We start from the raw sequence: 13,732 nt of genomic DNA on the forward strand, positions 1-13,732 counted from the left end.
CATTTTACAGATGAGGGAACTGAGGCCCAGGGAAGTGAAATGACTTGCCCAAATTGACAGCAGACAAGCGGAGGAGCTGGATTTAGAACCCAGGTCCTTTGACTCCTAGGCCTGGGCTCTGTCCACTAGACCACACTGCTTTCTTTTGGGGCGATAAATGATCTTTGTATTGGGCCTTTGGGAAAGGCAGGGTGCAAGTCATCAAAATAATTCTGGTTTGTGCTTCATATGATTAAGGCTCTGCTCCTTAACATCCTGGACACACCAAAAAAAAAAAAAAAGGGAAGTAAGATCTGAGTATGATCTCAGGAGTTAGGTTGGCCTGTGGCATTATGTACAAGAATACAAGAATTCTTCTTTAGGAGAGCTTCATGTGTTAGAACCGTGGAAGTTCAGTACAATCTTGGTTAATTGAAGCACCCAGCCATTTTATGTTGCCCTAGAAACAGGAAGTGGGGAAGAACCAGGTTCAAACTCTATGCTTCTTGCTCCTCCTGGTCCTGGGTCCTTGCCTCAGTCTTCTGCAGAGTGGAAGACTTGCAACCAAGTAGGTCTGGGACTCATGGACTGTGAGGCTTTTGTGGGAGGGAAGAGAGAGCGAGAGAGAGAGAGATCAACTGAGCTGTGGCTGAACTAGAGTCCTCAAGAGCCACATGTTGCCAGGGAGCTGCAGGTGGGCAAACTCTGCCCAAGATAATATCCTCAGAACCAATGGAGGTTGCCATTTTACGCAAAATCACATTGCAAATGAAGACTACGATTGTGAGAAGGAGATTTGGGTGGGCACAGATTTGGAAGGGCCCAGCAGTGAGTGCCAGATGGAATTAGCAGACAAATGACTGCAAATCATTTCTAATCTCTTGGCTGAGTGGTTTTGCAGCAGAGGCTGGGAGTGAGCTAGGCACCAATAATAAATACCTTGAATTTGTAGAGCCTTTTTAGTTTTCCAAAGCGCTTTTACATAACTTCTCGCATTTTGTCTTCACAGCATCCCTGTGGGCTAGGGGAGAGACAGGTATTCTTCTTCTTCTTCTTTCAGTCTGGGAGGTTAGCAGCACAAATTGAACAACACAAGCTCCTTTTGACAATCCAGGTACAAAGGTGTGCCTTTCTTGGTCTCTCCAATTTTCAGAGGTAAAAAGGAGAAATTCCCCTTTTAAATACTCTCCTCCCCCACTCCCAACCAAACCTGCTTCTTATTCCTTGGTGATAGGAGTTAGCCCAGGGGAGAAGTGGGCAGTAAGCATCCAAACCCAAGTGTGTGGAGGTTGGGCTGTTAAGACATTTTTGTGGGTGGGTAACTATGGGTATTTGCTTGCAAGTCTGGGTTAAATACCCCTCTGTTGAACGTCTACCAGGGTTTTCATACACCAGGCTGGCTGAATTAAATACAGTTGTGGAACTCTTAGAATCCGTGTATCTAGCATGCCTGGAATGCAAACGTCTTCCTGTTGGGTTCTAAAATAGGCAAGTCCTTTTAAAGCATCTTCACTCAAATTTGAATAGAATAATTACATTGTGTTCCCTACTCCCCAGTTTAATAGGGAACTTTGGCAGATTAAATATTAAACAGTAGTGGCTAAATTATCAGCGCCTACACTGCCTGGTACCTCCAGCTCTGCTCCCTCCTTTAGGGGCTTATGTACACAAATGTACATCGAGTACTTAGTACAGTGCTTTGCACACAGTAAGTGCTCAATAAATACAATTAATAATAATAATAATATTGGGGGCAGGGTGGGGTCCAACGCTCTCATTTTCCTAGAAAATGAAGAATGCTTACCTGCAGGCAGAGCTGGGGTCAGGGTCTGGCTGACGTAGTGGGCTCTGGGATGGAATTCCTCATAGGGAACCAACACACAACCTGCCACGTCTGCTCTCTAGTTGTTGCCACCTTGCTGCTGCCTCTTCAGCTCCAGGTGTTGGAGGGAGAGGCAGAAGGGAAAGGGGTGCAGACATCAGTAGACCGAACTCTGGCCACCTGTATGTGCAGATTCCTCCAAATTACTGCTGTTTGGGTGCATGCCCCCGTAGCCCAAAAGGACTTCTGCGATGAGTAGCTAGCTACTGACTCAGTCAATCCAAGAGTATTATTTAATGAGCGCCTACTGTGCACAGAGTACAGCACTGAGTGCTTGGGAAAGTAAAGTTGGATTTTTGTCCTTTTTCCCCTTGTCAGCTCATTGCATGCATCCTTCTAGACATTAAACTCAGTGTGGGCAGGTAACATGTCTGCCAACTGTGTTATATTGTACTCTGCTAACTGTTCAGTACAGTGCTCTTCAGTCAGTTGGTCGTACTTATTGAGCACTTACTATGTGCAGAGTACTGTACTAAGTGCTTGGGAGAGTACAATGTAAAAATAAGCAGATACATCCCTGCCCACAGTGAGCTTACAGCCTAGAGCTTGCAGTAAGTGGTCAATGTATGTGATTGATTGATTGATTGATAAAACTAGTAAATGAGACAATTTGTGCCCTCAAGGAGCTTTCAAGTTGTTCCTAGATACTGGCAGTTTCAGGACTTAGGTTCAGAAGTGGCCACAAAGTGTGGGACCCCAGAGATGGGGCATCACTACACTGTGCCATTAATAGTAATAATAATAATAGTGATGGTATTTGTTAAGCACTTACTCTGTGCCAAGCACTGTTCTAAGCGTTGGGGTCATGAGGTTGTTCCACGTAGGGCTCACAGTCTTAATCCCCATTTTACAGATGAGGTAACTGAGGCCCAGAGAAGTCACATAGCTGACAAGTGGCAGAGCAGGGATTAGAACCCACGACCTCTGACTCCCAAGCCCATGCTCTTTCCACTAAGCCACACTGCTCCTCTATTGGCAACAAAGCCCAAGCAGTTATACCATATTGGCCTCCAAAATCAAATGATACATGGCTGGCCAGTTCAAGACAAGATGAAACTAAGTCTCTAAGTTCTGGAGGCAGATGATGAAAGAATTCTCTCTGACTAAAAGGACTTTAAGTGAAAGCAACAGATGTGTTTTTCTTTCTAAATGTTCTAGGACAATCAAAACAAATCCTTTTATCCATATTCTGGTGCTTGAGGGGTTTGGGGAGGGAGCAAATTAGCATCTGTTGAACTTTTGGGTGATGCAACTGAGCTACTGAATTATTGGAAAATGGCTCTTGAATGGCCAAGTTGTATGCAAAAATATCTAACCTGTCATTAAGCAGGACCAGAGGGAGCTTCAAGGAGGTAACAGTGGTGGGGGATGACCTGTATCTCGGGCTTCTCCTTTCCCTACTCGGGTGGCCACTGATGGTCCTCCTGGATACTGTCCACAAAGGCTCATGTGACAGTACCCCTGAACCTAGAGCATGTCTCCTGATTCACTACATTGCTCCAGGTCCTTGTCAAAGTGGACATAGTTTCCAAGCCGCTAACTTGGCAGCAGGAGCCAAGGTGGATGGAGGTTGAGCACTTAAAAGAAATCTACTGGACGTAAAAGCATCTGGTTCTGTGCCTGTACTAGAGAGGGAACAGACCAGCTGAAAGGTGGACAGGTGGCCACCCTACTCTTAAGCTCCCCCCATGTTACTGCTGGCCCCGTCTCCATAAGACACCTACCGAAAGTGCTACCCTTTGTCATCCCCCCCGCATCGCATCACCTCTCTCATCCCTCTAACCCTCATGAGACAGACACAAACACTCTCTCTCGTTCTCTCTCTATTAGTTCTGCCAGGGCTGGGGATGGGAAGAGAGACCCAAGGTCACCAGGCTATTGTGACCAGGCTACTAAATGTGGGATGGGTGGAATATGGGGAAAGGGAGAGAGCAGGGCCAAAAGTTATAAAGCCCTTTTGTTGACTCGTAGAAATAGCCCCCATACTGTTGTTAGCAGTTGAATTCCCAAGATACTCCTCCTGAGTGAATTTTTTGGGGTCAGGACTTCCAGGTATTGGTGAAGTCGTGTGTGTGTGTTGGGGGCATGAAGGGGGGTGGGTGTTGTAGTGGGCAGGGTACCTTGAAGTTAATCTAACTGAATGCACTTCCTGTTCAGCAACTTCCCCAAGGTTGATCATTTTCCAAGCAGAAGCGAAAAGGGGACAGGGCAGGGGAGGAGGCAGAGTGGGACTCCATACCCCATAGGACCGCCTCCCCAGAGAGCAGTCATTTACCCCCAAATTTCCTGGACCTAGAAGCCTGAGTCCAAGCTGTTCACCTGTCCCATACTTTCCTCTGCCCCTCCTAGCAAGGAAAAGAAGCCTTGGGTTTTTTGTAGGGATTTGTGGGCAAGCAGGAGAAAAGCTGCCAGCTCCACAAATTGGACATGGGATGGAGGATACTTTCTGCTTTCTCTCCCACTTCTTAGTAGTTTTTAATCCATCCCAACACTTACTACAGATTCTGGCACATAGCGCTTAATAATACCATAATAATAATCATAATAATAAATTTATTTATTAACAGACTTCAAAAGGTATTGAAACTCTGCTAGGCTTTCTTCTCGCCCCTGCCCCAACTCCAGCTATTGCATCCAAACTGCTCCCCACCCCTTGCCCCCACATAATTTCTGCCTTCCCTTTTCCCAGGATTTTTGCTTTTGCTCTGGAATGAGAATGGGACTGATAGGAGACCTGGGAAACTGAGTGCCTGCTGTCATGAGAAGCAACACAGAATGGAACTTAACAGGCAGAATTTCCCACCAATCAGATCCTTCCTGATGAAACCATTCAGAGGATGGGGTGGGAGGAGTGGATTATAAACCACTGATTAAACTGGAGGAATCTGAATGGCAAAAGTTTCCTGACAGTCCTTCATTTGCTGTGGGAGTTGTCAATGATCAAGTTGTAAACCAATCATGGAAAGGTGGGCAGAGGTGGAACTTGATAAGTAGCAGCTGCTTCTTCTTTCTCCTTTCTTTCAATGGCAAGGGTAAGCTTTCCCCCCACAAAAGCTGGGCCCCATCAGTGCCCTTTGGGGAAGCTTAATCCTAGTTACATCACCACAGCCCAGGTCAAAGTAGTCATACCATTGTTGACATCATCCTTATCAGTCAGTCCAGTAGTATATATTGAATGCTTATGGTATGCAGAGCACTGTACTAATGCTCTCCTTGAACCTCAGGGCTGTGGAACCCAAAAATGTAGAGTGGGAGGAGAACAGGTAGCACTGAGGAGGGCCTCTGAAACAGCTCTGCAAAGCCAGGCTTCAAGATGGCTCTTTATCCAGTTCCTTTTTTTAATGGTATTTGTTAAGTGCTTACTATAGCCCAGGCACTGTTCTAAACACTGGGGTAGATACAAGCTAATCAAGTTGGACACAGTCCATGTCCCATATGGGGCTCAAAAGTTCCTAATGGATGGTATTCTCTAAAGTATAAAAAACTATCACTTGTTTAGCACAAGCTGGCCCAGAATTAAATGACCCACAAAGATTGTCTTTCCCAATCAGTAAGTGGTATTTTTTGAGCACTTGTGTTTTGCAGAGCACTGTACTAAGCACTTGGTAGAGTCAAATACCAAAGAGTTGGTAGACATGTTCCCTGCTGACAAGGAACTTACAGTTTAAAGTAGGAGACAGTTATATAAATAATTATATTTCCTTTCCTTTCCCTCTGGAAATAGAGAGGGAGAAGATGGGGAGTCATATTATTCATTCAGTCATATTTATTGAGTGCTTACTTTGTGCAGAACACTGTACTAAGCACTTACTGTACAGTTTTCTGGGAGGATTTGGGGAGATCAAGGAAGCAGTAAAGGAAAGGAGTAAAGGAAGCCAGGGCAGCTTATATAGAGAGGAGCCTGGAAGAGGACCACTCAAAGCTCAGCACTTAGCTAATACTGTCCTGGTGGCAGCAGCTCTCCTGGACAGAAGGGAGACTGCAGAAGATGAGAAGGGAATAGAAATGAGGGAAGGGGAAAACGAGAGCTATAGAAGAGGAGAGCAAGTAGAGGGAGGTGGACAGAGAAGCAGAAGGAGGAGCGGGAGCTACAGATGGGGAAGAGGTGCGAACTGTGAGGAAGGGAGAGAAACAAGGGGGCTTGTGAAAGCTGGAAAGGGAACAGGGAATAGAGCAACATTTCATAAGCTCACAGATTTTTCAGTTTCAGGAAATTCCTCTGCTCTCTGCTAAATTTATAAATGGAATTTACCCATATTTAAAATAGGAAATCAGGATGTGGGTATTGATTTTCTTCACTGAGTCATTTTCTTTACCCTTAGATTCTTCAGCAGATCTCACTTTGGCAAAATTAGATAAGAGCCGTTAGGGAAAAGCTTCACAGTTTTTGGGCTTTGAGGTGGGATTTAAAAGAAGAAACGTTCAACCTGGCAGACTGGAAAAGAGTAATGGAAGGATATTTGTGGCATTACAGGGTGGCACCTAAGCAGATGTCTAAACAGACCGATATGAGGAAGAAGAAAGTAGGTGTTTTTTTTTTTTCGCCCAAAGAGCCGGGACTCTGCTGGTTGTACTGAGATCTTTGACTACTGGTGTTATCAATGGTTGATCAACTAATTGTAACATTGCCCTCTCAGGAGGGGAATACACCTCTCTGCCTGTTCCTTGCCAGACTCCAGGCCTTCCTTGCCAGACTCCAGGCCTGGGTGTTGGGAATGGCATTTTGAAACCTGGGGGTAAACAGTCCAGTCTGAACTTGGCTCTCTGCTTCCCCAGGTCATGAAAACCTATCACATGTATCATGCGGAGAGCATCAGTGCCGAGAGTAAGCTGAAAGAAGCGGAGAAACAAGAAGAGAAGCAGTACAACAAATCGGGGGACATCAGCATGAACCTGCTGCGGCACGAAGACCGGCCTCAGCGCCGGAGCTCCGTCAAAAAGATCGAGAAGATGAAGGAGAAGGTGGGTGGTGCTGTTGGTCCTGGAACAAAGCTGGGAAACCTTAACCTGGCTGGGTCTGGCCTCTGATCATTGTAAACTGGCCCCAGAGTTTCCTCTCCAGGCCATGACCATGAGGGTGAGAGAATGCAGCCTACTCTTTTAAGAACGCCTGTATGGCTTCGTGCAAAGCTATCAGGAGACTCTTGAGAGAAGCCCTCTATGCCTCTGTAGCATTCAGTAGCAATAAAGCTGGATTGAAGTAACAGAGAATTCTTCAAAACTGATGTGATAGGGGAAATGGGCCAAATTCATGCCAGGTCAGTCCATCCTCAGGCAAAGGAAGCATCTAGCTCCTCACGAGATAAGCTCACAAACTTTGTTTGCAAGAGTGGAAAATGGGGCTGGTTTCTCCTCACAGGAGCACAGTTAACATATTGGATGAACATTGTAAAGCATGATCCATGTGTCCTGTAATCTGTCGGATGTAATGTAAATCCAGGCAATAGGAAATTGGGAAACGGCCCATAAGAATGATGGGAGACTTGATGAAGACATCCTCTCAGTTTGCAGCCCAGAACTGACGTGAGCGTTACTAATGGCCGAATGCTTAAGGATGATTTTAGGAAATGTAACCAGAAATTAAGGAGGGATAGGCTAGGGTCAGATCAGAAAGGAGGAAATCAAGGGAAGAGAGGGACAAAGGGAAGGAGTGGAAAAGGGGGAGGAGGCAGTTCTCACCTGATACCTTTGCAACCATTTCCTCTCCTGCTGCCTCCTTCCCTATTGTTTCCACCAGAAGACACAGTCCAGTTCATGTGGGGCCAGCTTTGCTGTTTCTGCCTGCTATATTTCTGCCTGGGTAAGCTAGTATCTGTCTCCGGGGGGCCCTGGACTGACTCCAGGTACTAAAATTGACTGGCTAGCCCCAAGGCTGACAGAGCCCAAACCTGCAGACCTGAAACTTGCAGCCCTGGATCAACAGGCCCATGGTCTCTTGGCCAGCTTGAGCCTTCCTTCTCCTTTTCCCCTTCTCCCCCTACCCTCCATGCACCCCCTCCCTCCCCCTTGGGAAGCCTCCCATTAGCTGAGATATTTATGCTTCTTCCCCAACCTCTTTTTTCTTTTTTCCTTCTTTAGTGGGAGGTGGGACAGACACTAGATTTCTGTTCTGTCCTACTTAAATTGGGAATGTCTGGTCACCTTAATGTTAGGACATACAATGCCCGCAGATTTCCTCAAAACACTAGTGAAGGGGGAAAAAACCTGCTTAGCAGTGACTAAGGCCAAGAAATAATGTGTTAATCCAAATAGTTTGGAAATGAATTTTTAAAATCCCACCAATTTGGAATAGTTGAACAGTCTTTGGAGATGGCATTTTGATATTTATTTCAAATGTCATAAAGGTTTCAAAACGTAAAAGACATGAGGTAATCTTCTGATCACCCTCAGTGCTGGTAAAATGAGTCCCTATATGCTGTGTGCTCCAGAGCTTCAAAGAGACTTGGAGAAGTTGGAAAGAATTCAGAGAAAAGCTACAGAGAAAATTGAAGAGTTGAAAAAAAGAAGAAATGAAGTGAGGGTAGAGCTAGAGAATTTGATCAGAAGAAAAGAGGCTGCTGGATGCCTGAATGGGGGGCAAGGACTATGTTCTTTTAAGCCAGGGACAAGGTTATGGATTTCTAGTCTAGTAGTTGGAATAGAGATGGGTGGGGTTGGGAGTAAGCCAGAACCAGCTGGAACTCGTTTCTGGTATAGGAAAAGGTCCCCAGGATGGCCATTGAGGGGCACCCCCAACCTCAACTGCCTACTGTCTCTTGGGGCGCCAGCAGCTGCAGCCTTACCTCTTCCATTGTCGTATCTCTCCCTCTCCCCGCCACCAATAACCGTGGGGCTGTATGCCCGGCTTCTTCAGTGCCTGGCTGTTCACCCACATCCAACCAGAAAGTCTTGCCCACTTGCCTACTAGGATAGTGGGGGCCACTGGAATTCCAGACAGAATTTTTTTTTACAGTCCTTGCCGGATTTGAGTTTGTTCTAGGAAGATGTTGAGAGACTCCATCAATGGTATTTGAGTGCCTACTCTGGCCAGAGCTCTAGAGTCAGTCAGTTAATCCATTGTATTTGTTGAGCACTTACAGTGTGCAGAGCACTGTACTAAGCATTCATTCATTCCTTCATATTTATTGAGCACTTACTGTGTGCAGAGCACTATACTAAGTGCTTGGGAGAGTACAATATAACATAAAACAGACATATTCCCTGCCCATAATGAGCTCACAGTCTAGAGGGGGAGCAGAACAGCGTTAGTAAACAAGACCCCTCCCCTCAAAGAGTTTACAGTGTAGCCAAGCCCAGGATTCCTGCCCATTAAGAAACCTAGGAGGGAGCCTCCTGGTTGTTCATGATTAGACAAGTTAAATAGTGTTTGTTTCCCTTGCTCTCCTGGCCATTTCACTGTTCATTAGTGCCTCAATCTAAGGTTGGATGTGGGAAGGAGGAAGGTGATGACGGTCAAATCAGTTTTCTTTGCCCTATGTTGCAGCTGTGATAATGTATTGGCAGGGTGGGGCTCATGGGGAGGGTGGCTCTGTTCATTATTGTGAAGTATGTGGATTTCGTTTGTCACACTATCGCTGTCCACTTGGTACAGTGCTCTGCATCCCGTAGGCATGCAGTAAATTCCATCAATTGATCTTGGTGATGAAGCTGTTTAAAAAAAATCCCCAAAGCAAGCAGACAAATTCAGGAAAGGGAGCTGGCAGCTAATATGGCGTCTTCTGTTTTCTTTCTCCCCATTTCAGAGACAAGCCAAGTATTCTGAAAACAAACTGAAGTGTACTAAAGCCCGAAATGATTATTTACTGAACCTGGCGGCTACCAATGCAGCTATTAGTAAATACTATATCCACGATGTCTCCGACCTGATCGACGTAAGTGCCCTAGCACTACACACACACATACACACTCTCGTGCAAGTGTGTGCACGCACTGTTTCTCACTCACAATTTTCCTCTCTCAAGGCAGCTTGGAGTTGCAGATGGAGATCTGAGCAAATATACCCCTTGTACTTTTTCTGTGACGTGCTCTGTAGTGTCGGAGCAAACTGATTGGGCTGTTTCTTGCTGGTGATCCAGGAGCTGTTTGTTTACCACAAAGGTCCCAAGGTCTGAGGGGATTTTTTTTTTAAACCTGGACACGGGGCCTGTGTGTGTCCACAAGTAAATAGGTGCTTACATGTGTGGCTGTCGTAGAAATAGTGACTGACACTATTTTGCAGTGACTCTGCCTGGCACCTTTATCTTGGGTTTTCAAACTCACTGAGAATGTATACATGGGACAGACCTAACTGTATGTTGAAACATTTTGCTAGACATTATGCATGCACGGTCTAATGAGAAGCAGCGAGGGCTAGTCGAAAGTGCATAGGAATAGGAGTCGGGAGACCTGGGTTTCTAATCCTGGCTCCACCACCTGACTGCTCTGTAACCTTGGGGTAGTCACGTATCTTCCCTGGATCTGTTCCCTCATCTGTAAAATGGGGATTCAATACCCTTTCTCCCTTTCCTCTGTGTCTTATCTGTTTATCCTGTATATATTCAGAACAATTCCTGGTACATAGTAAGTACTTAACTTTTTATGGTATTTGTTATGCTCTTACTATGTGTCAGACACTGTACTAAGGACTGGTGTAGATACAAATTGATCAGGTTGGACACAGGTCCTGCTTATAGTCTTCATCCCCATTTTACAGATGAGGGAAATGAGGCACAGAGAAGTTAAGTGACTTGCCCAAGGTCACACAGCAGACAAGTGGCAGAACTTGGAGTAGAACACAGGTTCTCTGACTCCCAGGCCCTAGCTCTTTCCATTAGGCTACACTGCTGCTTCTCATTCCATAGTTGTTATTAGTGAAAAGACAATGGGTCTGGGAATCACATCTCAACCACTTGCCTACTCTGTGTCCTAGGGCAAGTTTTAAAATTCCTCTGTGTCTCAGTTCCTCATTTGTAAAACGGGGTTAATACCTACCTCTACTTTCCTCACAGGGTTTTTTTGAGGATAAGATGAGATTATTGTTGGGGAAATCCCTTTGGAGAAATAAAAAGTCTTTGCAAATTCAAAGTATTATTTAAGGTATTGATGAAAACCAAATTCATTAGCTAATGAACAGGGGGATTTAGAATTTCAGTTGGACTTTGTTTTAACATGCTTTCTTAGGAAATAAATTAGGTCAGTTCCCTAGTGTACTCTGACCTCAATGAAAGTATCTTCTTCTAAGGCAGCAATCTTGGCTACAGACTTTGTGCTATTCACCAAGACCCAGAGGAGGAAGGGGGTGTTCCCAGCATGGCTCTGGGTGTTTTTGGTGAGCCCTAAAATTCCACCCTTTCTCCATTGCTGAGCAGGTGGGTGAAGGGTAGGGGCTGGGCAGTGACAGTATGTTTGTGTATCTTTGGGTAAAGGGGAGAGGGGGAGAGAGAGAGAACTAGAGAACAGAAGGGAGGCACTGCCACTCAACCAGGAGAGGAAAGAACTTGCGGGTGAGCTGCTTTCCCCACTCCACTGCTCAAAGTTTGAGCACTTTATGTATGGCATTGGAGATCAGCACAACCCTCCCTCTGGTCCAGCCCTGTGAGGTGCCTCAGGGTAAAGGTCCACACAGCTCCCTCACCAGAGCTCATGGCTTTTATGCCTTGCCTGGGGTCTCTTAGTTTTGCGGGTCCCTCTTTCCTCACGGGGCTCAAGGTGGTCTGGCCCCGGACCACCGGGGTGCATCTTGGTCATCTTACTTCTAGTCCCTTGGCAGTGGCACCACTGGAAGGGCTTCATAGTTTCATAAATCTGACTCCTCGTAAACCGAGCAGCATTGACAAACTTGGGCCGGCCCTGCTGCAGGTGGGTGAGGTGCCAGGAAAGACAGCTAAAAACCTCCCTAGAGGCAAAGTACAGTCCCAGGCAAGCTCTGGTGGAGGGACATTGAGGAAAAGGATAGTGAGAAACAGCTTCCTGAAGCAGAGAGAAAACTCTTACGTTCTTTCATTCATTGGCATTTATTGAGCACTTGCTATGTGCAGAGCACTGTACTAAGTGCATGGGAGAGAACAATGCAGCAGAGTTGGTAGACACATTCCCTGCCCACAAGAAGCTTATAGTCTACAGTCCTCGCTTCTCCTCCCAGATTTTTCTGCAGAGCAGAGCCCTTTGGACAACACCAAAGCCATATTCCCACTGTAGAGTAGCCCTTCGTGGCATGGCCTGCAGCTTCAGGAAAAAGCAACCCTGGCTACAGTTGAGGCTCTGAGCTGTTGGATACTGCTCTCAGTCTTCTGATTTTCCTGGGATTCATTTTTAGCTTTATGTTTGAGTATTTAACAGTGCTCTCGGGGGTTATTTTATAACCCTGTCTTATATGACACTGACGAACTCTGGCAGACAGCCACTGTAGTAGTTTGGGAAAGCAATTGGCCACAGAAGGAATGATAAGCATTGGGTTAAGGCCATGCAGTGGGCATTTTTGTGGGATTGCCTCCTTGTTTGTGTGCACCTCTTTTTTAATATTTGTTATTTGTTTACTTTGTGCTCGGCACTGTACTAAGCACTACGGCAAATCCAAGATATTTAGATTGGACACAGTCCCTCTTCTATATGGGGTTCACAGTCTTAATCCCCATTTAATAGATGAAGTAACTGAGGCACAGAGAAGTTGTGTCTTGCCCATGGTCACACAGCAGACAAGTGGTAGAGCTGGGATTAGAACCCAGGTCCTCTGACTCCCAGGCCTGTGCTCTTTCCACTAAGCCATGCTGCTTCTCTGGAGGCCATGCTGCCTCTCCTCCTGATTGGCCCAGGAGTCTGCCCAATTGACACCTGTAGTCTAGGGGTTCAGGAAGCTCTGTATTGGCCCCCTCTGTGCCAGCCTGCTTGATCTGCAGACTACTGTGTGGTTTTCCAGGGTTGCCACAGGGTGGGGGTGTGTGACAAAATGCTATCCCATCAGGTTGATGTGCTTGCCAATGTGTGATCTTGGGCATGGCAGTTAACCTCCCTGGCCCTCAGTTTCTTCATCTGTAAAATGGAGATGAATTTCCTGCCCTTCCTTCCCCTTGAACTGTGAGCTCCAATTGGAAAAGGGACTGTGTCCAACCTGATTATCTTGGATCTACTCTACCACTTCGTACATTGTTGTCACATAGTAAGTTCTTAACAAATACCACAACTGTTATTATTTGACCCAATTACTACTGTTACTACTACCTCTTTGCCAAACCACACCCCCTATCCCCTTCCTTCAAAGCCCATTAGAAAGCTATCACCCCTGGGAGGTGTTTCCTAATTAATTACCCCCTCTTCCCAGTCATTCCTTCCCCTCAACCACCACCTCAGTACTCATACACTGTATGTATTTACCTACTGGTTTATTTGTTATTTATCAATTTATATGTGTTGGTTTTTTAAATCTCCTTATTTTATTGCATATTCATCAATTTATATGTACTTGTCTTCCCTATTACCTTGTAAGATCTTTAAGAACAGGAACAAAGTCTTCTGCTTCTTTACTCTGTGGCCTAGTGGAACGAGCACAGGTCTGGGAATCAGAAGACCTGGGTTCTCATGTTGGCTCTGCTGCTTGCTGTGTGACCCTGGGCAAGTCATTTAACTGTTCTGTACCTCAATTTCCTCATCTGTGAAATGGGGATTCAATATCTGTTCTCTCTCCCCCTAGACTGAGAGTCTTGTGTGGGACACTGATTTTCTTTTATCTACCTTAATGCTTCGTATAGTGCTTTGCCCATCGTAAGTGCTTAACAAATACAATTATTATTATTATTATTAGCACAGCAGCAGCAGCACAACATTAAATACTTTGGATGATGAAGTTGTATTCATCCCTCTAGAATAATTTAGGACAGTCTTACTTGAAGGCAGGGG

At 45.7% G+C, this 13,732-nt stretch overlaps 1 protein-coding gene across 5 annotated transcripts in view; it reads left to right on the top strand.

Annotated features, from left to right (window-relative positions):
* SRGAP3 (SLIT-ROBO Rho GTPase activating protein 3) overlaps positions 1-13,732 on the top strand; it is a 315,141-nt gene that overhangs the window by 231,115 nt on the left and 70,294 nt on the right. For all 5 annotated transcript variants that reach the window (XM_029051353.2, XM_029051349.2, XM_029051350.2 and 2 more), the window contains 2 exons: positions 6,638-6,823; positions 9,604-9,732. In XM_029051353.2, coding sequence (XP_028907186.1) covers positions 6,638-6,823; positions 9,604-9,732 — 315 coding nt within the window. The remainder of the gene's footprint in view (positions 1-6,637; positions 6,824-9,603; positions 9,733-13,732) is intronic.

Source organism: Ornithorhynchus anatinus, chromosome X1 (genome assembly GCF_004115215.2).
Source record: "Ornithorhynchus anatinus isolate Pmale09 chromosome X1, mOrnAna1.pri.v4, whole genome shotgun sequence".
NCBI lineage: Eukaryota > Metazoa > Chordata > Mammalia > Monotremata > Ornithorhynchidae > Ornithorhynchus > Ornithorhynchus anatinus.